General features: G+C 42.1%; 1 protein-coding gene across 2 annotated transcripts in view; it reads right to left on the reverse strand.

The window, feature by feature from the left end:
* Positions 1-754: 754 nt before the first annotated feature.
* Positions 755-27,017, reverse strand: part of ERBIN (erbb2 interacting protein) — a 3,184,408-nt gene continuing 3,158,145 nt past the window's right edge. For both annotated transcript variants that reach the window (XM_044063352.1, XM_044063353.1), the window contains one exon: positions 755-3,831. In XM_044063352.1, coding sequence (XP_043919287.1) covers positions 3,724-3,831 — 108 coding nt within the window. In that variant the 3' untranslated portion in view covers positions 755-3,723. The remainder of the gene's footprint in view (positions 3,832-27,017) is intronic.

Consider the following 27,017-nt stretch of genomic DNA (forward strand, 5'->3'; position numbering starts at 1 on the left):
AGTGCACAAAACCTGAGACTTCTGCTGACTGTGTGTTCATATATATTATCTACCACCCATGAAATGGATCCAGTAAACCAAAGAAGGCTGGAATACATGTACTTAGCTTCGTGAACTAGGAAGTATGGTGCAGTGAAAACTTCAAAGCAGAAGGTCAACAGGCTTATCATATTTAGTGACTGCAAGCTTACCAAATTATTTTACTAGTTCACACTGTAAATTTTACAAGCTATTAACATTAATGCTGCAAGTCCTGGTCTTATTCACATTATGTAACAAGTAAAAGTACGAAAATAGCTGACAGCCCTTTTGTCCAGTGTTTTGAAATTAGAAATTAGTAACAAGGATTAACCAATAACTATATTCAGGGACCATGATCATTAAAGAGTCAGTTCTGGCTTTATGACTTTTTCCAACTATCAGACTTGATTATTCAAGATTAAAAAATGGGATATAATTGGCACTGACACTATCCATGAAAGACATATGGTTTAAAAAGCATTTAAACAGTAGCAGTGTAACAAATCCACACTGTAATGTTCTGTATGCAAGACTGTTAAAAAAGGCATCATAAAATATAAATTTAAATCAAAGAGAACACCACAATTCAACTTCTGTATTCCGAACTTCAGTAAGGACAAGCTATGAATTTAGCAAAATACATCAAACATTCCTATGTTATTAAAATTAGACTAAAAAAGTTCTAAATCAGACAAGCAGTGGGTGTCAATAAAAATGAGACATATAAATCAAGTGATATTTCTGTGCTAAAATAATAGCACATTTAAAAGAAGTGCAACATTAACTTGAGTTTACATTTTTAATTATGCTGTCCCACTTATTCAAAATTACAGGGGATTACTTTCCCTTTAAAATGAATAGAATTACATAATTCAGACTGACAACACACCTAGTTTCTTGGAGAGGTAGGCTAGTATATTATATCAGTCCAGACTAAAAATTAACTATTGCTGAATTTCGGGTATGCTATTCATGGACATTTGAAAGCATTAACAAACATCCATGATGATAAATAATATCAATCTACTTAACTGAATATTGCTGTACTGCAAGGCTTAGGCCATTTAAACTTGCAATAAAAACAGTTCATGGTCTTCTACGGCACTTTTCTCTGGTCCATAGCAACCACACAGTATCTGTTACTACTAGTGATAAAACAATGCGTTTACACACAAAGAAAAAATGTAAAAAATGATAATATTTTGGTCAAACATAAACAGTAGTTTTGTGTAAAAAAATGAAGTATGAAGAAAGGCAGCCTGTGTTAAGTCACTAATACAATAAAAAAAAAAAAAAAAAACAAACAAAAAAAAAGCTAGTAACCTTTTAACAAGTCCAAAGCAGAAAATTCACATTTTGCAACACCTGCAAGAAGTAGCAAATACGAGTTTATCGCCATATTGGTTGTTCTTCAACAGGTCCCTCTGCAGTGGGTCGAATCATTTTTAACAATCTCCTTTCCCTGCCTTTTTGTATGACTTTTCTTAAAAATCTCAAGTTCTCATTTTCAAGGGTTAACATACTCTAAGGGGCTGAGGGCACACATGCACAAAAACCCCAGTTCTTCCCCTGCTTGAATTTCAGATTGCACATGCAAGACGACATACTAACTGATAAGCTTATGAAAGTATAAACCTGATGTCTACCTACAGGGCAGCATTCTCCTACAACAGCTATATCAATCTACAAGATCCCTCAAAAGGGGAACTAAAACATAGGGAGAAAGGCAAGGAAAAAGACATTTGTTCCAAAGGTCTTCCAGACAATCAACTGACAGTGACTACTTACAAATCTGTTATACCTTTAAGTCGAGTAGCCCTCTGCATTATGAGAAGCACATGGTAGAAGCCCCAAAACAGCTTCAAAAGATGGTGGAAAGAGCCTGAAAAGCAGATGTGTGACATTGATGTAAGCTGTCACTGTAAACCACGGTACTCGGTAAAGCTATACAAAACAGCTAGGTGGCAATGGCACAGAAGTTAACCATGGACATATTCTTGAAACATGCACTGAAGTTAGCCACACCCACTCCACCACTGGTAGTGTCTCCTAACAACCTTCTAGTATCAAAAGACAATACAGATGTCAGTACATTCAAGGCAGAGTATATTTGGTAACTGCAAAACTTTTCGCATGAGGAAAAGAAACTAGACAAGTAGCATGCTGTCCTATACTCGCAAATATGACTCCGGTAAATGTAAAACCACAAAAACACAACTGATGAAGAACATCCACAATATGAAAGATATGAAAATCCTCACCTTCTGGTTTCATTTTCTGCTCCCTGGCAAAAAACTGGGAGTTGAATAGACTGGATAAGGAAAAGTTCTCAGGAACCTCTTTAGACAGAGGCAAATGGGATTTGTAGGGAGAAAGCTCCAGCCAAGGGAAAGGCTAAGTAAGGGAAAAATAAATCACCTGGGTTGAATTAATGACTGCTATCATCATAAGGATCTTGAGATTTTTAAAAGTGGCCCCAATACAGAAGGATGTACAAGTATTCTACCAACTGCAAAGGTCACTTTGAAGTAAAATCAGCCCTTTAAATATAGGTCACGGCAACCTTTTCAAAACAGAGTACCTACTGTATTCTTTATCAATTATTTATCAGCAGTTCTTTATTATTAATCCACAGTTTAAGCATTCACTTTGGTTAACTAGCCCTACACCCAGCTTTGCCGTGTATTTAAACAATGCAAAGCAAAGCCAAATGAAAGTTGAGTTTTCTCCATTCCTTCAACTATCCATGGCCTGCTTCAGGAGCAATAATCTAAAAACTAGCTATTTTCATTCTGTAAACATAAATCAATCTTTGTCATTGAAAAATATAAATTTTAAAAAACACAATCCAATGTTACCCATCAAATAAATGGAAGGGACTTCTACAGTGCAACAACATACTTTCTAAAAGAAAACTAGTTTACAATTCTAACATTGTTACTTTTGAATAGACAAATATGCCTAACTTCAATAGAAAGTACTGAAATTCAACATTCAAAACTTGTATAAAATGAACCACATCTGGTAAAAAGAGGCCAAATAATAATGTTTGGCTATTACTGTGTTCTCCATTCTTGCCTTTTTGTACGTTCATACAAAAAAAGAAATGCATCTGTCTTGATTACTGTAGTCCAACCATAATTCCATTTATCTATAGAAATGTGCACATATAGCAAGGCCCTTATTTTCAGCCCCTCGTGTAGTCTACAGGAGTGATTTCAGTCCTAGACTGTAAAAAAGAAGTAATAAAAAAATAAAGGCATGACCAACAGTGACACAGACAGCTCTGCCATCTGTCTACAGACTAGACTTCAGGCTCACTATTGCCCTATACAATGCCTGGTAATGCATATGAATTATTCAAAAATAAAACTACAATCTGTACATAAAAGCACATGGGTGCATTCACTTAGCAGTGATAACATGATTGCTGTGAAGTCTTATAAACCCCCCCCAACCAGTTGGCTACATTAACAGCAACCTTTACCTGGTGAGTACCCCCTGAAATCTACAGTGATTCTGCCCCATTACCAAAGTTTGCTGCACTTCTTTACTGTACATAGTTGAAACATGACTGGAAATATAACAATTTTTCCTAACCATAAAATTTTTCACAAGCATTTGAATTCCTATTTATATACATGTAAGTCTTGTACAGGGAATTGTGCTGGCTTCTCTTCTTTACTTGATAAAACTCAACTGCTATACAGGAACTTCTCTTAAGATGACTAGGTCCACCGTGTTTTGAAACGTCTTCAGCAACGATACTGCTTGCGTGTGATCAATGTTAATAAAACTATACCCATTGGCCTACAAAGAAGAAAAAGTAGTGCTGTTATGTTGGAATGTGCAACCATTTAAAAAGTAGACAGTAAAAACCTGAACAAAGTAGTTTTACAGCTCACATGGACTGTACATTACAAATCATCCAGTTCATTTTGAATCTAAAAAGTACCAGTTCATTTTTTAATACCACCAATCATAGATTAAAGCAGTATTATGACTATATAAAAATTCTGAAAAGTTTTACATTTTAGCACACTTTCCTTAAGTTTCTGATATACTGGTTATACATGAAATGCAGGAAGTAAAACTACTTATCTCAAGAGGTGAAACACTCCAAATGAACACAATGCTTAAAATGCAACAAAGAAGGCAAAATGTTCTTAAAAAAATAACTACTGCTCTGATACAAACTACCAGTCAAGATAAAAAGGCTACCATACTTTTGAATGCAAAAACATTTTCTTTTAACCATATATCTTGCTCCTAACCCACATAAAAATATGCTTGTACGATTGTCACACTATCAAACAGCACCTTTACTCTTGGTTTTAAACAATACTATACACTAAGTGGACTCCCTTCAATTTGTACACTTCTCTTAGCTGCATATTTTTACAAATAGGATTTGGATGAGGATATACAGTCCACAAGGCAGGGTCAACAGCTTCCACTTATACCTCTCAACTGCTCTGATTCAGGCAAAGCACTACGATTTTGGCCTTCTGATTTAAACTTGATTGTCCAAGGATTATCGACTTTCCCTCATGAAGTCAGACCCAGACACGGGGACATATCTTATTATATAAATAAACTCAGCTCATACAAAGATTCCTTATCACATACTACATAGGGTCTAGTACAGGTAAAAATGTACTGTAAAAAATAAGAAAGTGTCCCTCTTTCAATCCTGCTGCTATAGTTTTTAAGGTCACCAATATGATTTTTAATGCTTTGAGGTTGACAGACATGCTTCCAATTAATCAATCATGCAATGTCCTGCAGGGGAAATGTTGCCCAGTAAATTAAACCATTCACAGCAGTATGGAGCTTTTCTGCAACTGTGGAGCATTTGGGCTCTTCTACCCGTGGAACGCATTTTTATAACTTAACTTCTGCCGTGGAAATGTCAATTGGGAAAGGTAGGGCCTGCACCTCCAACTAAGTGTAAGCAGGTGCATCAGTAATAAAAACTGACACTGGACTCTGCAGATGCACACTTTTAATACAGGTACTTTATGTTACTTTGTTGTGGCATAATCTCAGAACTTGGGTAATGGAAATCATATCACATGAATGATTTAACTGTATGTTATGACGTACAGACATGGTTATACTCTGTACACAACAGTAAAAACATACCAATGAATTATGTCCTAAATACATCAAGTGGTGCTTACTTCTTTTGTGCTCCTGGTTCCCTCATTTGACCATCTATCTCATCACTCATGGTTGCCCAAAATAATTCATTCTTTCATTTTTTGGGGTCTAATTCATTCCCTGGGGCAAGCATCAGCTGAACCAGAAGCAAGAGTCACTGTTTGTGTAGTACGGATCTAATTTTTGAATTAAGCCCTACTATCCTCCTCTGAAATTCTCAAAGTATCGAGGGAATAAGAGATGCAATGGGCTGACATGAATGTTCTCTCCTCCACGTGACAATCAATAGCTCTAACCCTTCGCAGACAGCGTCCTTTATGAGATCCTCAGCCTTCATATGGAATTTCACCATGCAGAATTTACCGAAACACACTTTTGCCACCCCTCTTCCTGGGGAGACGTTAGCAGGCAAAGCCTTCTAATTTCACTCCTCAATCATGCAGGCTTCAATCGGTACCTGAGCCACCAAACAAATTCAGACTGCCTGGGTCATAGCCATGACTTCATCAAAATAAGTCGGCGAAGCTTGCATTAAGTGCTACTTAGTGGCACTACTGCTTATTAATGGCACTATACATTCCAATCCTGGTCAACCCAAAATTTAATAACTCAACTCCATTCCCTCAGAACATTTGTATGCAAAGAGAGATAAATTTACTGCATGACATGAAGTAAACAAATGTGTTATCCATTCATTCACAGAATCCTGACATGAGCGTCTTCAACAATGGTGTTCAAGGGAAACAAAATTGTAACAGACAGTGTAACTGGGAGATGCAGAATGTTCTGAAATGTTTGCACATATATATACATACAGACATACATATATCTATATATATCTATAAATCTCGCTCTCCCTCTCTCTCTACACATATATATACACACACACACACACACACACACACACACACACATATATATATATATATATATATATATATATATATATATATATACACACACACACATACTGATGATGAATCTTATCATAATCGCCTTAATATAATTAATGACTTGTGATTATTATTGGTGTTCATTTTCCACCAATGCATTTCTACACAAATTCAATTAGGTCTTACCACACAGTCAAAACTGGTTAATGTCTGTCCATTATACAATGGTGTGTGCATATCTATTACACACACACACACTTATTTATTTAACATTTGTTAACTGGGAAAGTCCAACTTGGAATGAGCCAATTTTAAGCAGCGCCCCAGGGAGAAATGCTCCAGGCGCATGTCTTTATAATGCGGGAGAAAAACTACATGAACACAGGGAGGACATGCAGATTCCGCACAGAAGGCAGCCAGCCGAGAATCGAACAGGAGAAACTCTTGCTGTGAGGTGACAATGCTAACCGCTGCACCACTGCGCCATCCAATATATATCTACAGACACACACAAAAGGTTTACCATTAGCCATAAAAAACAAAGACAGGTTCAATTCTTTGGCCAAACATGCAACAGTTTGTAGGGATTTTAAGAAATTTGATTTCTCAGTGTTGGAAAAGATTCACACTAGTGAGTATGGTGGGGATTTAAACAATGTTTTGGAGTGTAAGGAATCATTGTGGCAACTTGTGTTAGGGGCTGACAAGTTCCCTGGCTTGAATGAGTCTATCAATTTAAAGTGCTTTTTAACATATAGATAGGTTTGTAGTTTGCCTTTTAACATTTTTATTACAGGAAACATTTTTATATTTATGTTTTCATTTTATTGGATTTATTTGGTTGAGTTTATTTTTTTGAATTTTATTTTGACATTATTTGAATATATCTTATATTAATTAATAATTAATAATGAATTTGATGTCATTTCCTGTATTGTTGTGTATTTAAGGAACTGGGTTTAATGTGTATTTGTTTCTGAAGAAGTTCACATATTAAAATTGTGGATGAAAGCGCTAAACTGTTGGTTTCTCTTTTGGTTTCCTGGTTATCTCACCAGTCGTACCTTTGGTTTTGTTACATATACATATATGTCTATGTCAGAAGATTGAAAGTTCAAAATACTGAAAATCAATGTATTGAAAACTCAAAACATCAAAAACATTTTTAATGCAGGGGCAACCCCTCCCACATACCTCATGTGTGTGTGTGGGACCCCTGTTAATTACATAAACAGACTCAGAATGCACAACAGGGGAGAAGGGCCAGATTCCATGTTCAATATTTTGAGTTTTAAACATTTTGATTTTCAGTTTTTTGAACTTTTGATCTTGTGAAGAAGACACCCACGCTTCTACATTTATCACTATAGATATACAGACAGCATAAATATATACATGCACACACCGAGTTTGTCAGGTAATCAAATACTATACTGAATGGATGAAATGATCAAAAGTGCATATCACTGGGTGTGAAATGAATGGATTGTGAATTGTCACATGTAGTGGGTGATGGTGCAAGGTAAGCATGTGATGTTGGGTATGTGTAAATGACAGCATTGTGTTTAGTGGAACTAAGTATGAGTGCATGTGCACACATATGTATGATATGGTGCTGTAATTGTTTTTGGTGCACCAGATGTGCTAATCTGCAAAGCTATATGCCTTTTACCCCACGGTTAGGTGACCACAGAATTGGTACATACAGTTTAAGGTTGTGGGGTGCAGTGGGGCTTGTTCTGTAAATTGTGTGTGTGTGTGGGATATTCTGGAATATGGTACAGTACAGCTGTATAAGTTAGTACCATAATAGTAGATATCCTACTTCTCACTGCTGCAGTATTCTTTACTCTTGGGATATCTTGCCAAGGATAGCTGAACGTCCGGCCAGCATACTAAAGCCTTTACACTTTCCTGGCACTATTATGTCATATGCCAGTCCCATATGCATACATAAGATACTTAAATGACATAGGCACACCTAATCCTCAGAACTGAAGTGTCCCAGAAGAACCAGAACAACCCCAGACGAAAAAATGCTTGTATGTATATCCAGAAAGGGAAGGAGAAGAGAAAGACATGAAAAGGACCCCTCAGCTGGAAGGAGAAAGTACAGTTTTGTACCTACCATAAATGTAAATGTTCGAGTGCTAATACAGCTGCAGTCTTAACAGATGGGTTCTCCTGCCGTCAGGCGGGTCCTCGGTCGGCCGAATTCCAAAGTCTTGGTCCGGCGTCGGTTGTCGTCGCTTCTTCCCTGACGTCAGTGCGACAGGGGTATAAAAGAACCAGCAGATGCCATTTTCTTCAGTTTTTCTTGCCCCAGATGTCAGATGCCCCCAGAAGGAAGGCAATACATAAATTTGTGTAATAAAGCAATGCCATATAATCAAAATACAGTAGTGCAAGCAAATACATCAAGAATGAATACCCCAATCAGGTTGCATGAGGAGGTGTTAGCCAATAGGCCTGTCCCAAGAGGGGAAGGAGGGAGGGAAACCTGGACTGCAGCTGTATTAGCACTCGAACATCTACATTTATGGTAGGTACAAAACTGTACTATGTTCATCGTGCATACAGCTGCAGTCATAACAGATGGGTAGAATCCCAAAGCTAAGAAAGGGGTGGTAGGCACTAGGTGGAGCTAGGAGGAGCAGGAATGCCCTGCAAGACTGCAGTGGCAAAGCCCGCTCTAGATTTGGAATATAATGGAAGGTGGTAGTGCTTGGAGAAGGTATGCACAGAACTCCAAGTTGCTGCTTCCAAAATATCTTTGGTAGGAACTCCTCTGAGAAAAGCTGCAGAGGTAGCCGTGGCCCTTGTGGAGTGAGATCTGATGCCTGTAGGTACAGTTTTGCCATGAAAAGAATAGCAAAAGCGTATGCAGTGGGCTATCCATTTTGAGACTGTCTGTTTGGAAATTGGCTTTCCTTGAGCTCCTATAGCATAGGACACAAAGAGCTGTTCTGATTTTCTGAAAGGCTTTGTTCTGTCCAAATAACGCAGTTGTCTGTGGATGTCCAATGAATGTAGTAATCTCTCCCCTTTGTTTTGAGGATTAGGATAAAAGGTAGGTAAGTGTATAGCCTGATTCAAAGCTACCCTGGATACCACTTTTGGCATAAAGGACGGGTTGGTTCGTAAGGAAAATCTGTCCTGATGGAAGATAAATGGCTGCACAGCCATGAGAGCTTGTACTTCCGATACCCTACGAGCTGAGGTAATAGCCAGAAGGAAAGCTGTTTTCCAGGACAAATATTGCAAATTTGATGAGGCAGCTGGCTCAAAATGAGGCAAGGTCAGCTTTTCTAGAATGAAACTGAGATCCCAAGCAGGTATTGGTCATTTCCTTGGGGGTTTTAAATTCTTAGCCCCTCTGAGGAACTGCCTTAAGAGGGGGTGAGAGAATAAGGGTGGGTCAGTGTTGTATTCTGCAGAAATGGCTGAGGCATGGATTTTGATGGAGGAGAATGAAAGTCCACTGCTTAGCAGCTCAGCTAGATACTGTAATATTTGAGGTAAATTCAGTTTTCCAGGATCCTGGCCCTTTTTCTCATTCCAGACACAAAACAGTTTCCATTTTGCGGAGTAAGCTTTTCTAGTAGACGGCCTTCTGGCCTCCAAAATAACATCCTGCACCTCCTTGGAGAGTAGAGTCTGTTGTGATGCTAAGGAATCTTCCATGCGGCTAGATTGAGTGTTTTTAGCTGACTGTGAAGAGTTTTGAAGCTGTGCTGAGTCAGAAGAAGAGGCATTAGAGGCAGGGTCCATGGTGGGGAATGTGTCAGGCTCCTCAGGAGTGGGTACCAGTGTTGTCTTGGCCAGTCTGGAGCAATGAGAATCATCTTTGGTCTGTCTGCTCTGGTTTTAATAGAACTTTGGGCAGCAGAGGAAGAGGTGGGAAGGCATAAACTGTCATTGATGTCCAACTGAAAGAGAGAGCGTCCACTCTCCAGGCCTTTGGATGAAAAATCCTTGAGCAGAATTTTGTCAATTGGTGATTTTTGTGGGAGGCAAACAGATCTATGTCTGGCCTTCCCCATGCCTGAATTATCTCTGTAAAAACTTGAGGATGCAACTTCCATTCGTGTGGATCTGTCATATTTCTGTTTAGGTTGTCCACCAGCATGTTTTCCTTGCCTGGCAAGTACTGTGCTTGTAGTTCGATTTGTAAGTCCAGGGCCATGTTCCAAAGTGACATGGCCAGTCTGCATAGGGGTATGAATGGGTTCCTCCCTGTTTGTTTATGTACCACATTACTGTGGTGTTGTCCGTCCTTATCAATAGTTGACCTGGTTGCAGAAGGTCTTTGAAAGCTATAATAGCATTTATTACTGCTAGCATTTCCTTTTGATTGATGTGAAGGTGCTTTTCTTTTTGGGACCATTTGCCCTGAATGCACCGATCTGTCATGTGCGCCCCCCAGGCATAGTCCGAGGCATCTGTTGTGATGACTTGATTTGCTTGAGGCTTGCTGAATGGGAGACCTGCGTTTGTTTGGCATGCTTGAGCCCACCACAGAAATTCCTTTTGAAGACATGGAATTAGTGGTATTATTGTTTCTAAACTGTGGCTGTGTTGAGACCATAGGTTTTTCAGGTACCATTGAAGTTTCCTCATATGCAGCTTTGCACGTGGGATTAGTAAGATGCAAGATGCCATGAATCCCAGAGCCTGCAGGATTTTCCTTGCAGTCAGCCTGGTGCAATTTGCTAGTGTTCTGAAGTATTGAGTTAGTTGCCCCTGCTTCTCTGGCGTGAGGTAGGCCATCTGGGTGTTTGTGTCCAAGTTGGCACCCAGGAAAATTATTTTCGAGAGGGTATTAGCCTTGATTTCTTTTTGTTGACTGTGTATCCCAGAGAATTCAACAACATTATTACATAAGCCAGATGTTTCAGAAGAATGTGCTTGCTGTCCGCTTGGATCAGGCAGTCGTCCAAATAGGGGTATATTTGTGTCCCTTGAAGTCTGCAGTAGGCAATTACTGATGCCAGGCATTTCGTGAATACTCTGGGCACAGTAGATAAGCCAAATGGCAATGCAGAGAATTGATAATGGGTTGAACCTGCAAGAAATCTGAGGTATCTTCTGCAATTTTGTCTGATTGGGAGATGCAGGTATGCCTCCTTCAGGTCCAATGTTACCAGCCAAGACTCCTTGCCCAGCATGGGAAGAAGCTGCTGTAGAGTGAGCATCTTGAATTTTGGTACGAGTAGAAATGTGTTTAGGATGGATAGGTCCAAAATAGGTCTCCAATCTTTTCCCTTCCTTGGTACCAGGAATAGTCTGGAATAAAAACCTTGACCTTGTTCGTGCGTAGGTACCTCTTGAATAGCTTTCATGTCTATGAGATCTGAAATTTGTCTTTGTGGCTCTGCCCTTTGATTGTGTGGCAGGTTTGGCATGCCTCTCATTTTTGGAAGGGTGTGAAAATGGAATCTGTAGCCTCTGTTTATAATGTCCAGGATCCATTTGTCTTTTGTGACAATATGCCAATTTTTTGAAAATAATGCCAGTTTTCCGCCTAAGGGTGCTGCCATTTGAGTCTTGCTTGGCATGCAAAGGGGAAAGTCATTAGGCTTGCTTTCTGAATGCTTGCGAGTTATCCTCACCACCTCTTTGTGTAGGAGCTTGCCATTGTCTGCCTCTAAATGATCATTGGGATTGCCCTCTGCCCCTCAGGCACCTGTATCTACCTCTTTGGGGTCTGTCCGTGGCTGGAAAGGACCAATTTTTGGAAGGCCAATTTCTACTGAAACGTGGGGGTTGTACCTGTAGAAAATCTTTCACTGTTTGCATTGATTTAGCCTTTTCCTCCATTTTCCTTAATACCTCCTCAGCATTAGCACCAAATAATACATCCTTTTGCAGAGGGGCATCTAGTAATTTAGCTTTGACATGATCTGCTAAGGTTTGTTCCTTGAGCCAGGCATGTCTACACGTATGACTGATCCTGTAACAGCAGCTCTACATGAGGCCTCTAGAGCATCAAAACCACATTGTAAGGTATGTTTACCCACTTGTTCTGCCACTATGCATCAAATCCTGCAACTCCTTCAAGTCTGGTTGTTCAGGTTGTGACATTTTACTTCTCAATTGTGATAACAAAAACTGTTGGTACTTTAGCATAAGGAACTGACAGTTTAAAGCCCTCATGGTTAAGGTGGCCGAGGTATATACCTTTTTTCCCCACCTTTCTAAGGATCTGGAATCTCTCTCGGAAGGTAATGGATTTTTAGCAGTGGAGGCCTTAATTCCCTTGGGGCCCTGTGAGATAGTTTCTGGGTCAGCCGCATGGCTTTTGTATAGAAATTGGTGTGAGTCAGGAACCCTGTAGTACCTGTCAGGCTTGACTGGGGCTGGAGGTAGAGAATCTGGGTTAAGGCAGGCTTCCGAGTACACATCATCTAGTATGTCCAAGACAGGAGGTATAGCCAGAGGCCTGTGCTGAGGTAGCAAGAGAAATTCCCTAAGCCTTTTCTTGGAATCAGAATAATCTTGGCCTTCCCAGTGGAAGTGTTCCCTTAAGGTATGCAAAGTTTCCCCAAATGAGTAATCCTCTGGGGGGGATACAGAGGGAATGGACTCCTCTGCATAAGAGTCTTCAAAAGGGGAGTAAGAATGTTCCTGTTCATCAGAGAGCTCTGATATAATGGAGCCCTGATCAGAGGAGGGGGATTCTTCCTCCACTCTGGGCCTTTTGTCTGGGGGGGGGGGGGGGTTGAGAACCCCTGATAAGAGTAATTAAATCCTCAGCCATTTTAAGCATCTGTTTTTTAGGCATGGGGCCTGGAGATGGGCCATGTGTAGCTTGTCTCTTGGGATGCATGGCTGCTTTAGACTTCTTGAAAGCCTTGATGGAAAAAGAAGAGGAAGGTCTGAAGACACCTTGAGAGGAGGTAGACCTGTCCACATTTTGAGATTCACCGCCAAGAGTGGCTTCGGTATCTGTAGTCAGGGTGTGGGCCGAGGAGCCTGCGACCTCGGGCACAGGAGACACCACCAAGGAAGCATCGTCAGGTAGTCAGGGGCTGCGTAGGTGCCTCGCTGAGAACCGGACCACGTGTTGTCGGCTTTGGCGTGGTATCGGTAGAGGCCGCGGACCTCGTGTGTCGGTCCTTATCTTTGCGCTTTTTAGACAAAACTGGAGTCGGAGTATCCGACGACATAATATAGTTAAAGTTTTTGCCAAAATAATGCTGGGCGAACTCCGCCCGACGCTTAATGGTGCGTTTGTTGAATGTAGCACAAAAACGACAGACCGAGACGTCGTGGTCTGGGCCTAAACAAGGAATACAGAGGGAATGGAAATCCTTATGTGGTATTTGCTTCCCACATGAAATACAATTATTAACTTTGTCTGACATTGGTCTGAGGCAAGAAAAGTTTCCCTAACGGGGTACTTAGCTTTCAAGAAGACTTCGGTTGCAAAATTTTCGTAATTTCAGGAGCTGGCCGACCGGCACTTGCGAACTGCTTCTGCTTCGGGCACCGCGTGGCAAGAAAGACTGAAGAAAATGGCGTTGGCTGGTTCTTTTATACCCCTGTTGCACTGATGTCAGGGAAGAAGCGACGACAACCGACGCCAGACCAAGACTTTGGAATTCGGCCGTCCGAGGACCCGCCTGACGGCAGGAGAACCCATCTGTTATGACTGCAGCTGTATGCAAGATGAACATCCACAGGAAGCAACAAGGGGGTAGGAAGGAGGGAGAGAATACTGCAAAAGTGAAAAGTAGGACATCTACTGTTATGGTAAGATCCTACACAACGGCACTGTGCCCATCTATATCACTGTTGCAGTATTTTTTACTCTTTGGAAAATGCAACAGCTGATAGAAAGAATGGGAGGAGGCCACTGAAAAGCACTCCAAAAAACCCATGAAGGATGGCCCAGGCAAAGCCCACCCTGGCCCTGGAAATAATATCCAATTTGTAATGTTTGGTAAAGGTGTGAACAGAACAGCAAGTAGCAGCTTCTAAAATGGATTGAGTATCCAGAAACTGAAAAAGAAAACAACAAGGGAGGCCACTACCCTGGTATAATGAGCACACACAGAGCAGAAAGCTGCCTGCTATGAAAAGAATAGCAAATGGAAATGGCCTTAGAAATCTAGGAAAGTACAGTCGTGTACACTTACCATAAATGTAGATGTTACTGTTGGTGTCATTACATTTGGGCAATCTGTTTGCAGGTTGCCCTCAGTCGGCCTGATTAACAAAGTCTTGGGTCCTGCTTTGGTTGCTGTCCCTTCTTCCATGACGCCAGGTCATCAGGCTTGTTGGCTGTTGGTGAAGCACCCAACAAGAGGAGAAAACGCTGAGAGAAGAAAGGAGTCACTTTTGAGACCAAGTATTTTTCCTCTGTTTATTTGCTAAGTTTTTCTGCATAGCCGCCTATTTTGAGCATTTTCTGGCTTGTTAAATTTGATTTCTGCATTAGTAACTGTATTTAGAGCACAACCTAGAGCTGTTTACTGAATTTCCTGTTTGCACTTATTTTTAAAATCGTTTTTTTCTCAAAACTTGCATTTTATCTGTCTTTGGCCTAGCACTCTTGTGTGGGGTCATTTACTGCACTGTTATAACTTGCTGATACTTGTTAACCTCTGCTATCTCTGAAAAAACAAAACAAAAAAATCTTGCTTTTTTCCCACTTTTCTGAGATTTAAAAAAGTTCAGTTACAGGCTTGCTGTTCTTGAACTGTTTGTAAGTTTCTGTGAGGCCATTTTTTGCTTGGGCTAAAGGAAAGTCTCTCTGTTGATCAGTGGCAGTGAAAACATTGAGCAGCCTGCCTGCCCTGTGGGAGTGGTTACTGACTTGAAACTGTAGTTTTATTGGCTATTCTGGGTCAATTCCAAAACTCCTTCATCTTCCTCTCTTAAAACCTGGTTGCCTCGTGGTTTTGGCGTCTTTTCAGGCTTGTTGGCTGTTGGTGAAGCACCCACCAAGAGGAGAAAACACTGAGAGAAGAAAGGAGCCACTTTTGAGACTAAGTATTTTTCCTCTGTTTATTTGCTAAGTTTTTCTGCATAGCCGCCTATTTTGAGCATTTTCTGGCTTGTTAAATTTGATTTCTGCATTAGTAACTGTATTTAGAGCACAACCTAGAGCTGTTTACTGAATTTCCTGTTTGCACTTATTTTTAAAATCTTTTTTTTCTCAAAACTTGCATTTTATCGGTCTTTGGCCTAGCACTCTTGTCTGGGGTAATTTACTGCACTGTTATAACTTGCTGATACTTGTTAACCTCTGCTATCTCTGAAAAAAAAAAAAATCTTGCTTTTTCCCACTTTTCTGAGATTTAAAAAAGTTCAGTTACAGGCTTGCTGTTCTTGAACTGTTTGTAAGTTTCTGTGAGGCCATTTTTTGCTTGGGTTGATCAGTGGCAGTGAAAAACATTGAGCAGCCTGCCTGCCCCTGTGGGAGTGGTTACTGACTTGAAACTGTAGTTTTATTGGCCATTTTGGGTCAATTCCAAAACTCCTTCATCTTCCTCTCTTAAAACCCTCTTTGCGCATTTTTGTGCATAGCAACAGCGGGCACCGCCTAATTGGGTTTAAACTATTCCTGGCTCCACAACGTCTGCTCTTCACTTTTTCCCTTAGAACTGCTCTATCTCTCAATTTAAACACCATATTCTCATTCTAAGGCCCTTCACTGGTCCAATTAAGTAATCCTACAAGTTAGCACTATTAAACCATAAGCACTACTTACTCTTATACTCTCTACGATTACCCTGTCCTCTATTGGTCCGTCTTAAATTCAGTTTCCCTATTACTCTAGCATGTCCAAAGGTCAGTCAATGGTTTCCTCTCCAGTCCAGCTGGTGAATCTGGGAATTTTGAGGCAATGTTACAACTGTCTCATGTACACGGACAACCCTCTCCTCCTCCAAACAGGTTCAAATATATGTGAGAGATGCAACTATTTAGCCAAACTGGAGGCTGAGCTCTCATCTCAAAACTGGAGTAACCAGTCAGGAGGAGAAGGTAACCTCACACAACACAATTCCAGTATCACATAGTCCCACCACATCAGCGAACCAAACACATAAATACACGAAAACATACTTGGAGGCTCTAAATAAAAATCTACCTAAGCAACAGAGACCTCCAAAGCAGACATCCAAGCAAACGCTATCTCAAAACAAAACACACACAACACATAACCCACAAAGTCAGTGTGCCAAGCAGCCACAGCCCTTAAGGCTGAATAACACACCTGATACTCTTTGTTATAGGTGACTGTATTGTCAGACACACTGACGTCCCGCTCACCAGGCTGAATAAAGAGAAGGTCACGGTGAGCTGCCTGTCGGGTGCTAGGATCCGACACATAACGCAAGCACTCAGGTCACTCAGTCATTGTACATGCTGGTGTGAATGACCTGAGACGTACCTCCCTGGACTACATGAAAAGAGACATGGAGGAGCTCTCTGATCATATAGCCCACGCTGGTATGACCCTGACCTTGAGCAGCATCTTACCCTCACCTAGAATGATGCCACAGTACAAAGACAAAATGATCGATTTTAACAATTGGCTAAAATGTTGGTGTCATTCAAAGGGGATCCAGTGTCTGTCAGCCTGGGATGACATGCTCGACAAGCCACGTTGCTTCGCTAGGGACGGCTTGCACCTGTCACCACTGGGCTTTCGGATATTGGCAAAGGCTCTTGCCACCCCCATAGTGCCTTTTTTAGGCAAGGCTCAAAAGTCAAACCCACCCCCATAGACTGCACAAGGAACAAGAAACTAAGGGTAATGCTGCTAAACGCCAGAAGTCTTAACCTCAAGATGCACGCACTCGAAGCTCTCCTCAGTATGGAGAGCATCGATATCTGTGCAGTGAAAGAAACCTGGTTCAAGGCTCCAGAGAGCACCCCAGCACTACCAGGCTATACCTCATATCATGCTTTTCGGCCCCAAAACCCGGACCGAACCACAAAAGGAGGGGGAGTTTCTATATTTATCAAGGATATCCACACCTCCAGGTTAGTGGCATTGCACGAAGTATCGGAGACCATCCATGTGCAACTAACAGTGGGCAAGACTGCTTTTCAGTTTATAGCATCCTGCAGACCACCCTCTCAAAGTCAGGAATCCCATTCGGCTTTCCTGAAAACATTGGAGAACATGAAGATCTCTCTGAACACCATTATATTGGGTGACTTCAACTACCCAAACATTGACTGGAAGCACTACTCAAGCCCCAGCACCTTAGCCCAAAGATTCCTGGAAATTATAAACTCAAATGCTATGGAACAACTAGTCACCACTCCCACAAGAGGGGACAACATACTAGACCTGATCATTACCAACATGGGGACTCTATGCTCCACACCAGAAGTATATCCCTCATTGGTAAGATCAGACCATAAATTAATTTCACTGGATGTCCACATCCCGACCCCACCCCAGCCCAGAAAACCACAGTGAAAAACTTCTCAAAAGCGAACTTCTCACTTCTCAAAACTGAAGTGGAATCCTTCAAGGCCCCAGGGCCAGTGGAAACTACAGCCCAAACTGCAGAATCCTATATAAATGCATTCTATGGACATCTCCAGGAATGCATGGATCATGCTATCCCAAACAAAACCAAGACCCAATCATCCAAAGGCAGGTGTCCAGTCTGGTGGACCCCTGCCATAAATAAACTGTACAACAGAAGGAGGAAGCTACTACATGATAGAGCAAAATCCCTAATAGGGAAGGCATCTCTGATCAGTACTAGCAAAAAATTACGATCCCTCATAAAATCCTCCAAGGCCAGCTTCGAGAGAAAAATTGCACAGGACACCAAAGACAATCATAAGGCTTTTTCAGTTATGTTAGAAACCTGGGATGCAACTCCCAGACTTGTTCTGAGTTGATTCTAAACGACAAAAAATACACTGAACCCACAGACATCGCCAATATCCTGGCAGACAGGTTCAGTGCAAACTTCTCCACCCCCCCACAAAAGAGCAAGTATCTATCCTGGCAGAGGGCTGCATCCCAAACATCTCAGATGCTCAGGTGAAGGCTGCCCTCTCCAAAGCAAAAAACACTGCTTCCATGGGACCAGATGGCGTCCCAGGTTGCATCCTACATGAACTACAAGAGGAACTAATCCCTCAAATAAAACAGCTATACAATCTCAGCCTCACTACAGGATATGTGCCCACAGAATGGCGTACAGCAACAGTGGTCCCACTCCACAAAGGTGGAGCCTCTACTGACCCTGGAAACTATCGCCCCATAAGCCTGACTAGCTTAGTCTGCAAGGCTATGGAGAGGATCATCATGGAGCTCAAACAAAGACATTGGGGACCTACAGACACTAGATCCTACCCAGTTCGGCTTTGTCAGATCCTGCCTTTTGAACCTGGTTGACTTCTTTGAAACAGTCACCAAAGCCATAGATGAAGGGAAGGTAGTCCACACAGCCTATCTGGACCTTGCAAAGTCATTTGACACAATACCCCACTCGGGCATCATAGATAAGCTATCCAGCTTAAATATAAACCCCTATGTCACAAGATGGGTCGCAAACTGGCTCAAAGACAGAACCCACAGAGTGAGAGTTGCTGGAGCCATGTCAGACTCGAAACCGGTCACAAGTGGCGTCCCACAGGGTCCTGTCCTGGGACCACTCTTGTTCGGTATATACTTTTCCGAGGTACAGGCAAATGTGGGAGGACTATGGCTCACCAAGTTCGCAGACGACTGCAAACTGGGCGCCATAATCAACTCTCCAGCTGGCACAAACATCCTTCAAAAAGGTCTCACGGAGACAGATAACTGGTGCCAGCGCCATGGTTTAAAGCTAAATGCCAAAAATGTATAGTCATACCCTTTGGCAAAACAATGTGCCCACAAATTACCACATAGGCGGAAACCCATTAAGTACAGAGAAAGTTATTGCGGACCCAAGTTGATAGCAATCTCTCCTTTGAAAACCACATTGCCAAAGTGGTTAGAAAGACCTTCTACATAGCCCACCTCATCACGAAGGGTTTCACATCTAGAGCAAGAGAGGTAATCGTGCCCTTTATGCATCCCTCATCAGGCCCATCATAGAATACAATGCCCCTTTGGGATGTACCTTACCCAACACCTGCAGCAATTAGAAAGACCCCAAAAGTATCTCACCAAGAGGATCAAGGGTCTCAAACAGATGCCATATGCTGCTCGGTTAAAAAACTCCAGCTCTACTCAGTTGCATACCGCCTACTTTGAGGCGATCTATGCCTGACATACAAAGCTATGTCAAATCCAGAATTAATGGACATGCTCCACCTCAGTAAATCTAAATCCCTTAGAGCCACACGCTCGAGGGACTTGAACCTCAGCACAGAAATAAATAGAACTTGCTGGAGGGACAGGTTCACAACCCAGTGGCTCCCTTCACTCTGGAATAGAATTCCAGTTCATGTGAGGCAGAGCACCTCACTGAATCTCTTCAAGAAGAATCTCGATAAGTGGATGGGGGATCGTAGGTTTGTCCCAGGGATTACTCCCGTGACACTATTAGACAGAGGCACAGTAAACTAAACCTTAAAAAGGGCACAGTATACTCAAATCAAGGGGTGGCGTAAGCCATACAGAATCGGGCTAGGCTTATAATTGCCCCAGGGCAGATAGCCTAGTATGAACCTATGAACCTATGAACATACAGCTGACGCCATTACATCAGTTTTTCTTGCTTCAGATGTCAAGTGCCCCCCTAATGGGGAGCAAATAAACATAAAAACACAAAGGTATACCTCCAACAATAAGCAAACACACCAGAAAGGCTTCTAAGCATAGTAAAGGAAAGTAGATGTATAGCCAGAAGAAGTTAGGGGGCTGGAGGGAGGGCAACCAGGACTGCAACAGTGAATACACTCGGACATCTACATTTATGGTAGGTGTACACAACTGTACTATGTTCTTCGTGTTTCACTGTTGCAGTCATTACATTAGGGTAGATTCCCAAAGCTATGGTTGGGAGGAGGAGTTTATGTAGCATTAGGGCCAGCTATAAGGCCCTGTAAGACAGCAGTGGCAAAGCCAGCTCTGGATTTAGAAAAAAACTGGCAAATGATAATGCTTGGTTAAAGTATGTACAGAACTCCAGGTAGCAGCTTCTAGGATGTCCCTGGCAGGAACACCTCTAAGAAAAGCTGCAGACGTAGATGCAGCCCTGGTGGAGTGAGATCCGATTCCCTGGGGAATAGGTTTTCCATGGTGCTTATAGCAGAAATGAATGCAATGGCTTATCCATTTAGAAATGGTTTGTTTTGCAATAGCCTTCCCCCCTCTGCACCTGCAGCAAATGCTACCAGCAGTTGTTCAGATTTTCTTAGAGGTTTAGTCCTGTCCAAGTAAAATCTAAGTTGCCTGTGCACATCCAAGGAATGTAGAATCTGTTCCCCTTTGTTCTGTGGATTGGGAAAGAAGGTTGGCAAATGAATGGACTGATTAAGAGCCACACTGGATACCACCTTGGGCATGAAGGATGGAATGGTCCTGAGTGACACCCTGTCCGCATGAAAGATGATGAAAGGCTCCACTGCCATAAGGACCTGTAATTCAGATATCCTTCTAGCTGAAGTGACTGCTAACAGGAAAGCTGTTCTCCAAGAAAGAAATTTTAAGTCTGCAGTAGCAGCTGGCTCGAAAGGAGGTAGAGTGAGTTTCTCCAATACAAAGTTAAGGTCCCAGGCAAGGGTTGGAGCTCTCCTGGGTGGTCTCAAATTTTTGGCCCTCTGAGGTACTGCTTGAGCAGAGGATGAGAGAATAGGGGAGGTTCTGTGTTATAATGAGCTGAAATGGCTGAGGCATGGATTTTAATGGAGGAAAAAGACAGGCCCTTGTGAAGCATCTCAGTTAAGTATTGCAAAATCTGAGGTAAATTGGGTGCTGCTGTGCTCATCCCTTGAGATTGGTTCCAGGCACATAATCTTTTCCATTTTTGAGCATAAAATGTTCTAGTACTAGGCCTCCTTGCCTCTAAGATGACATCCATCACAGGTTTGCTGAAGGATGAAAAGGGTGAGTTTAAGTAATTCGCCAGGCTGCAAGGTTCAGTGTTGGAAGCTGAGGGTACAGAATCTGGTTCTCCTGCTGAGACAGCAGGTAAGGGGTCTGAGGCAGGGGCCATGGAGATAACTGAGACACACTGCACAGGAGGGGGTACCAATGTTGGCGTGGCCAGTCTTGTTTGTGGAGAGTCCTTGTGCAAAACTTGTCCAATTGGTAGTTCTGGGGGGAGGCAAATAGGTCTATATCTGGGCTCCCCCATTCGCTTGTCAACATGTTGAAAATCCTTGGTTCCAGTTTCCACTCGTGTGGGTCTATGAGGTTTCTGCTTAGTCCATCTGCCAGTGTATTTAATTTTCCTGGCAGAAATTGAGCTTGTAGGTGCACTTGGTAGCTCAAGGCTGTGTTCCACAATGCCATGGCTAGTCTGCATAGGGGGTAGGAATGTGTACCCCCCTGCTTGTTTATGTACCACATAACCGTGGTGTTGTCCGTCTTTACCATTAATTGTCCTGGAAGAATATGGTCCTTGAAGGCTGTCAGAGCATTCTGTACAGCTAACATTTCTTTTTGATTGATATGTAGATGCATTTGACTTGGGGTCCATTTGCCCTGAATGCACTTCCCTGCCAGTTCAGCCCCCCATGCATAGTCTGATGCATCTCTTGTTAGGGTTTAGGCTGCAGGGGGTAGTGTGAATGGTAGTCCCTTATTTTAGTGGCAGGCCTCTGCCCATCAGAGGAACTCTAGGTGTAGGCAAGGTATGATAGGAATCATTGTTTCTAGGCTGTGAGAATGTTGACTCCATAGGCTTTTTAGATACCACTGTACTTTCCTCATATGCAGTCTTGCATATTGAATTAGAAGAATGCAGGAGGCCATGAACCCCAAAGCTTGCAGTATTTGTCTTGCACATAGCAGGGTTTTTGTGGCAACTTGTTTGAAATAGGTTACCAAATGAATTTGCTTTTCTGGCGTGAGGTAAACCATCTGAGAAGTTGTATTCAAGTTTGCTCCCAGGAATGCAATTTGTTGACAGGGTACCAGTTGTGATTTCTTTTGGTTTATGGTGTACCCCAGACAAGTTAGAAGCCTTTTTACAAATGCCAGATGATTCAAAAGTATGCCCTGGTTTTCTGCCTGAATTAGACAATCGTCCAGGTATGGGTTTATTTGAATACTTCTTTGCCTGCAAAATGGAATAACTGGAGCCAGGCACTTTGTGAATACCCTGGGTGCAGTAGACAAGCCAAAGGGCAGTGCAGAGAACTGATGATGTGTGTAGCCTGCTTTGAAGCGTAGGTATCTTCTGCAAGATTCCCTGATTGGGATGTGCAGGTATGCTTCTTTTAAATCTAGTGTTGCCAACCAGGCGTCTTTGCCTAGCATAGGAAGTAATTGAAGAGTCAGCATCTAGAATTTTGGAGAAAGGTGTTTAGAGCAGAAAGGTCCAGGATTGGATGGCATGATTTGTCTTTTCTGGGTACCAGGAAAAGTCTGGAGTGGAAACCTTGTCCCTTTTCCTCTTCTGGTACCAGGGAAATAGCCTCCATGCTTAAGAGGGAAAGTACTTGTTTTTGAGCCTCTGCCCACTGATTTGGGGGCAGGTCCGGCCACCCATTTGGTGTTGGCAATGTGTGGAAATGAAATCTGTATCCCTGGGACACTATATTTAAAACCCATTTGTCCTGGGTTATGAGTTCCCAGTTCTTTGCATGAAGAGCAATCTTTCCCCCCAAAGGAGTGGTCAGAAGATGTGTTTGGAAATTTTAAAAGGAAGTCATTGGGACTGTTTACCACAGGGGGGGTGTATTGTTATTCCCAGATTTGGAAATGGAGGCCCCCACTGCTTAGTTCTGAGAGTCCCCTGGGACTGAAACCTGGGGTTTTTGCTGTGTCTGGGTTTGGCTTGAGAAGACCTGGAAGGGGCTGGAAAGGACCAATTCTTATTAGGCCAGTGCCTACTAAATTTAGGAGGTTGCATTTGTAAAAAATCTTTAACAGTTTGCATAGATTTAGCTTTATCTTCCATCTTTTTAAGAACTTATTCAGCCTTGTTGCCAAACAGGCGGTCCTGATTTAAAGGAGCATCCAACAAGTTAGCTTTAACATGATCAGGCAAAGATTGCTCCTTAAGCCAAGCATGCCTTCTAAGCACAGACCCAATAACAGCAGCCCTGCAAGAGGCCTCTAAAGAATTAAAACCACATTGCAAAGTACGTTTTCCAACTTGTTCAGCAGAATGTATTAAGTCCTGTAAATCTTTATTTTGCACAGTCAGGAATCAGCATCATTTTCTGTTTAAGCAGTCCAATGACATGTTGCTGATATTTTAACATATGAAATTGGCAGTTTAAAGCTCTGATTGCCAAGGTTGCTGAAGTATAAATTTTTTTACCCCATCTATCCAGCACCCTGGAGTCTATCAGAAGGGGTAGGATTTTTAGCAGTAGAAGACTTAATGCCCTTGGGCCCCTAAGAAATAGTCTCTGGATCTGCAACAGGATTTTGGAAAGGAACTTGTGGGACTCAGGAACCCTGTAGTATCTGTCAGGTTTACTAGGAGCAGGAGGCAGGGAATCAGGGGCCAAACTGGATTCCGAGAAAACATCATCAACAATGTCTAGTACAGTAGGTACAGCTAAAGGCCTATGCTGAGGCAGAAGAAGGAAATCCCTAAGCCTCTTTTTTGAATCAGAAAATTCATGGCTTTCCCAGTGAAAATGTTCCCTTAAAGTACATAAGGTTTCCCCAAAAGAAAAATCCTTAGGAGGGGAAGCACAGGGAATAGAATCCTCTGCATCAGAATCCTCATAAGTAGGTTAAGGACAAATCCAGGTCATCAGAAGAGTTAGAAGAAACAGAATCCTGATCAGAAGATTCATAATCAAGCTCAGCCCTAGACCCTGATTATAGTTATTAGATCTTCAGCCATTTTTATCATTTGTTTTTTTTAGGCATAGAGGCCTGAGCATGTGGCCTGGGCGTCGGTTTTTTAGACATGAATTGAGATTTAGGTCTTAGTAATGAAGGAGGCGTTGATTTAATATGCAAGTCCAAAGGCCTGAATACACCCTCAGAAGCTGGTGCCTGCACAAAGGCTCCGGACCCATCCATGGTAGAGACATCCACGGGTTCCATAGTGGAAGTAACTTGCAGCATACCGGACTCCGAATGGGTCTCAGTAGAGGCCTGCGAATCAGAAGTAGAAGGTATCAGGGGCTGCGAAAGCACCTCACCAAGTACCGGCGAACTGGTGACTGGCTTAGAAGCATTGTCGGCAGTTATGGACCTCGGCGGCTTGCCTCTGTCTTTATCTTTGTGTTTTTTCTGAGTCCCGGTAGTCGGATGGCTAACCAATGACATTTCTGGATAATTAAACCGAGAACCGAAATATTTAGAGGTAAAAATATATAGATGGATAGTGCGCTGATTAAATAAAGCACAAAACCGACAGCAAGGTACGTCGTGGTCAGGGCCTAGGCAAGGAATACAGTACGAATGAAAATCTTTATGAGGTATTTGCTTTCCATAAGTAATGCAATTATTAACTTTTACTGACATTGGTAAGGAGCAAGAAAAAGCTTTCCCAACGGGGTACTTAGCTTTAAGTTGAAGACTTCGGTTCTAAAACTCGAAAATGAAAATTTCAGGAGACGGCCAACCGGCACTTGCAAACTGCTTCTGCTTCAGGCACCACACAGCAGGAAAGACTGACGTAATGGCGTCGGCTGCATGTTTTATACCCCTGATGACCTGACGTCATGGAAGAAAGGACAGCGACCGATGCAGGACCTAAATCAGGCCAACTGAGGGCAACGTGCAAGCAGATTACCCAAATGTAATGACTGCAACAGTGAAACACGAAGAACATCAGATGGTTTGCTTAGATACTGCCAAACCCAATTTCCTGGCATGAAAAGAAACAAAAAGCTGTTCAGATTTTTTATTTTTTTTTTATTTTTGTCTTGTCTAAGTAATATCTGAACTGTCTATGCAAATCCAGTATGTGTAGAAACCTTTCAAGAGTTGTGTGTAGAAGGAAAAAAAAAAAAGAATGAATGGACCGACATAAGGATAAATCACTGACCACTTTAGACATAAATGAAGAGGCTCCTGCGAGGAAACACCTTGTCCTTATGAAAAAACAAAAAAAGGAGGAATTGCCACGAGGGCATGAAGTTCAGAGACCCTTTTGGTTAAAGTAAGTTCCACCAGCAATACAGTCTTCCATGTACAATGTTGAAGGGAAGAGGAAGTTGTGGGTTCAAAGGGAGATTGAGTCAGTTTCTCCAGAAAAAAATGAAGGTCCTAAAGGAGGAGGAACAGGTCTTCTTGGAGACCGAATATGAAAGATGTCTTTTAGGAACTGTTTGACCTCAAAACAAGAGGGTTGGATTTAAGGGCAAATAAGCAGAAATGTCTGACAAATGAGCTTTAACAGACGGACATGCCAAGCTAGAATTGAACAACTCACACAAATAAGAAATAAGTAATACCCACTGAAAAGTGGTCCAGGCCACATTTGAGACACCAAACAGAAAATCTCTTCCACTGACCCACACAGGATTTTCTAGGAATGTGTTTTCTGGCCTCCTGCAAAATCCCAAGCACATCCTCAGAAAATTATCTTAAAGGAATTAAAACTCTATCACCCAAAGTGTCAATTGAAGAGTGGACAAATGAGGGTGAATGAGAGATGCCCTGTTCTGTGTGAGGAGATATATCCTATGAGGTAACTTGTGATGATTAACCCTGGCTAAATAAAGGGTGAACCAGTGCTATTTGGGCCATGTTTTTGTGCAGGACCTTTGGTAGTAGAGAAAGAGGGGGACGCGCATACAGGAACGAATAGTTGTGTAAAATCTTACCATAACCACAGATGTCCTTCTCTTCCATGTTACAGTATTCTTAGTGTAGGATTCTCCACCTCAGGCGACCCAAATGTCGGCTCCTATACTAAAGCTTAAGCCTGGTTGCTGTAGGTGCATGGGACGTCATACATAGGGCAATAAACCAGCGACGTTAAATGTGACGTCTGCATGCACAGACCTCAGAACTTAATTGCCTAGTCAGACAGTCAACTAGTATGAGCCAAATGATGACACCAGAAGATGCTTAATATCTTGAAGTTCCTTGCTTTTCTCCTGAAGGTTTTTAAAAAGTTCTGCAGACTGGTACCCAAACAGGAGGTTGTGATCAAGAGGGGCATCAAGAATTTTGGACTTGAAGTCGAAGCCAAGAATAACTGTGTAGCTATGATGCAGAAGCAGCAGACCTTGCAGAAGCCTCTGCTGCATCATAACTGCATCTAACTGAATGTCTCGCCACTTGAGAAGCCAGGGACAGTTTTGATACTACCCGTCTTGTTAGGGGAGTCAGGCAAGGAGTACAGGAGAGTAGAGGCTTGGGATACTAAGTCCAAGGCATATTTTATCATATGAGTTTGGTAGTTGATAGCTCTGTAGGCTAGGGTGGAGGAAGTATAAACCTTCTTGCTTATCCTGTCCATATTCTTACTCTCCTTGTCAGTAAGTAAAAGGGATGAGGAGGGTATTAATCTTGACTGTTTGTCAGGTGAGGTCTGCCAAGGGGGGGTTTCATCGGAACTTCTGTTCATCAGGTACCTTGTAGAAACAGTCAGGTCTCTTAGGGGCAGGTAGTTGTGAATCAGGATTTTAATGCTGAAGAAAATGCATCAAGATAAGCGGGTTTAACTGGTGGGATGGCAGATGGAGAGGGAGAATCTACTTGTAGTAATTCAAAATATCTCTTTTGAGTTTCAGTCATTTGGAAAGTGTCCCATTTGAAATATTCTTTCATTTTGGTAATGGTCTCCCCAAAGGTGATGCCCTCTGGAGGAGAGTCCCCTTCTATGGATTCCTCATCAGGGGAACAGTATTCCAATGGAGATGCAATCTGTGATGAGT

This window comes from Protopterus annectens, chromosome 2.part1, assembly GCF_019279795.1.
Source record: "Protopterus annectens isolate FY-2018-M chromosome 2.part1, PAN1.0, whole genome shotgun sequence".
Taxonomy (NCBI): Eukaryota; Metazoa; Chordata; order Ceratodontiformes; family Protopteridae; genus Protopterus; species Protopterus annectens.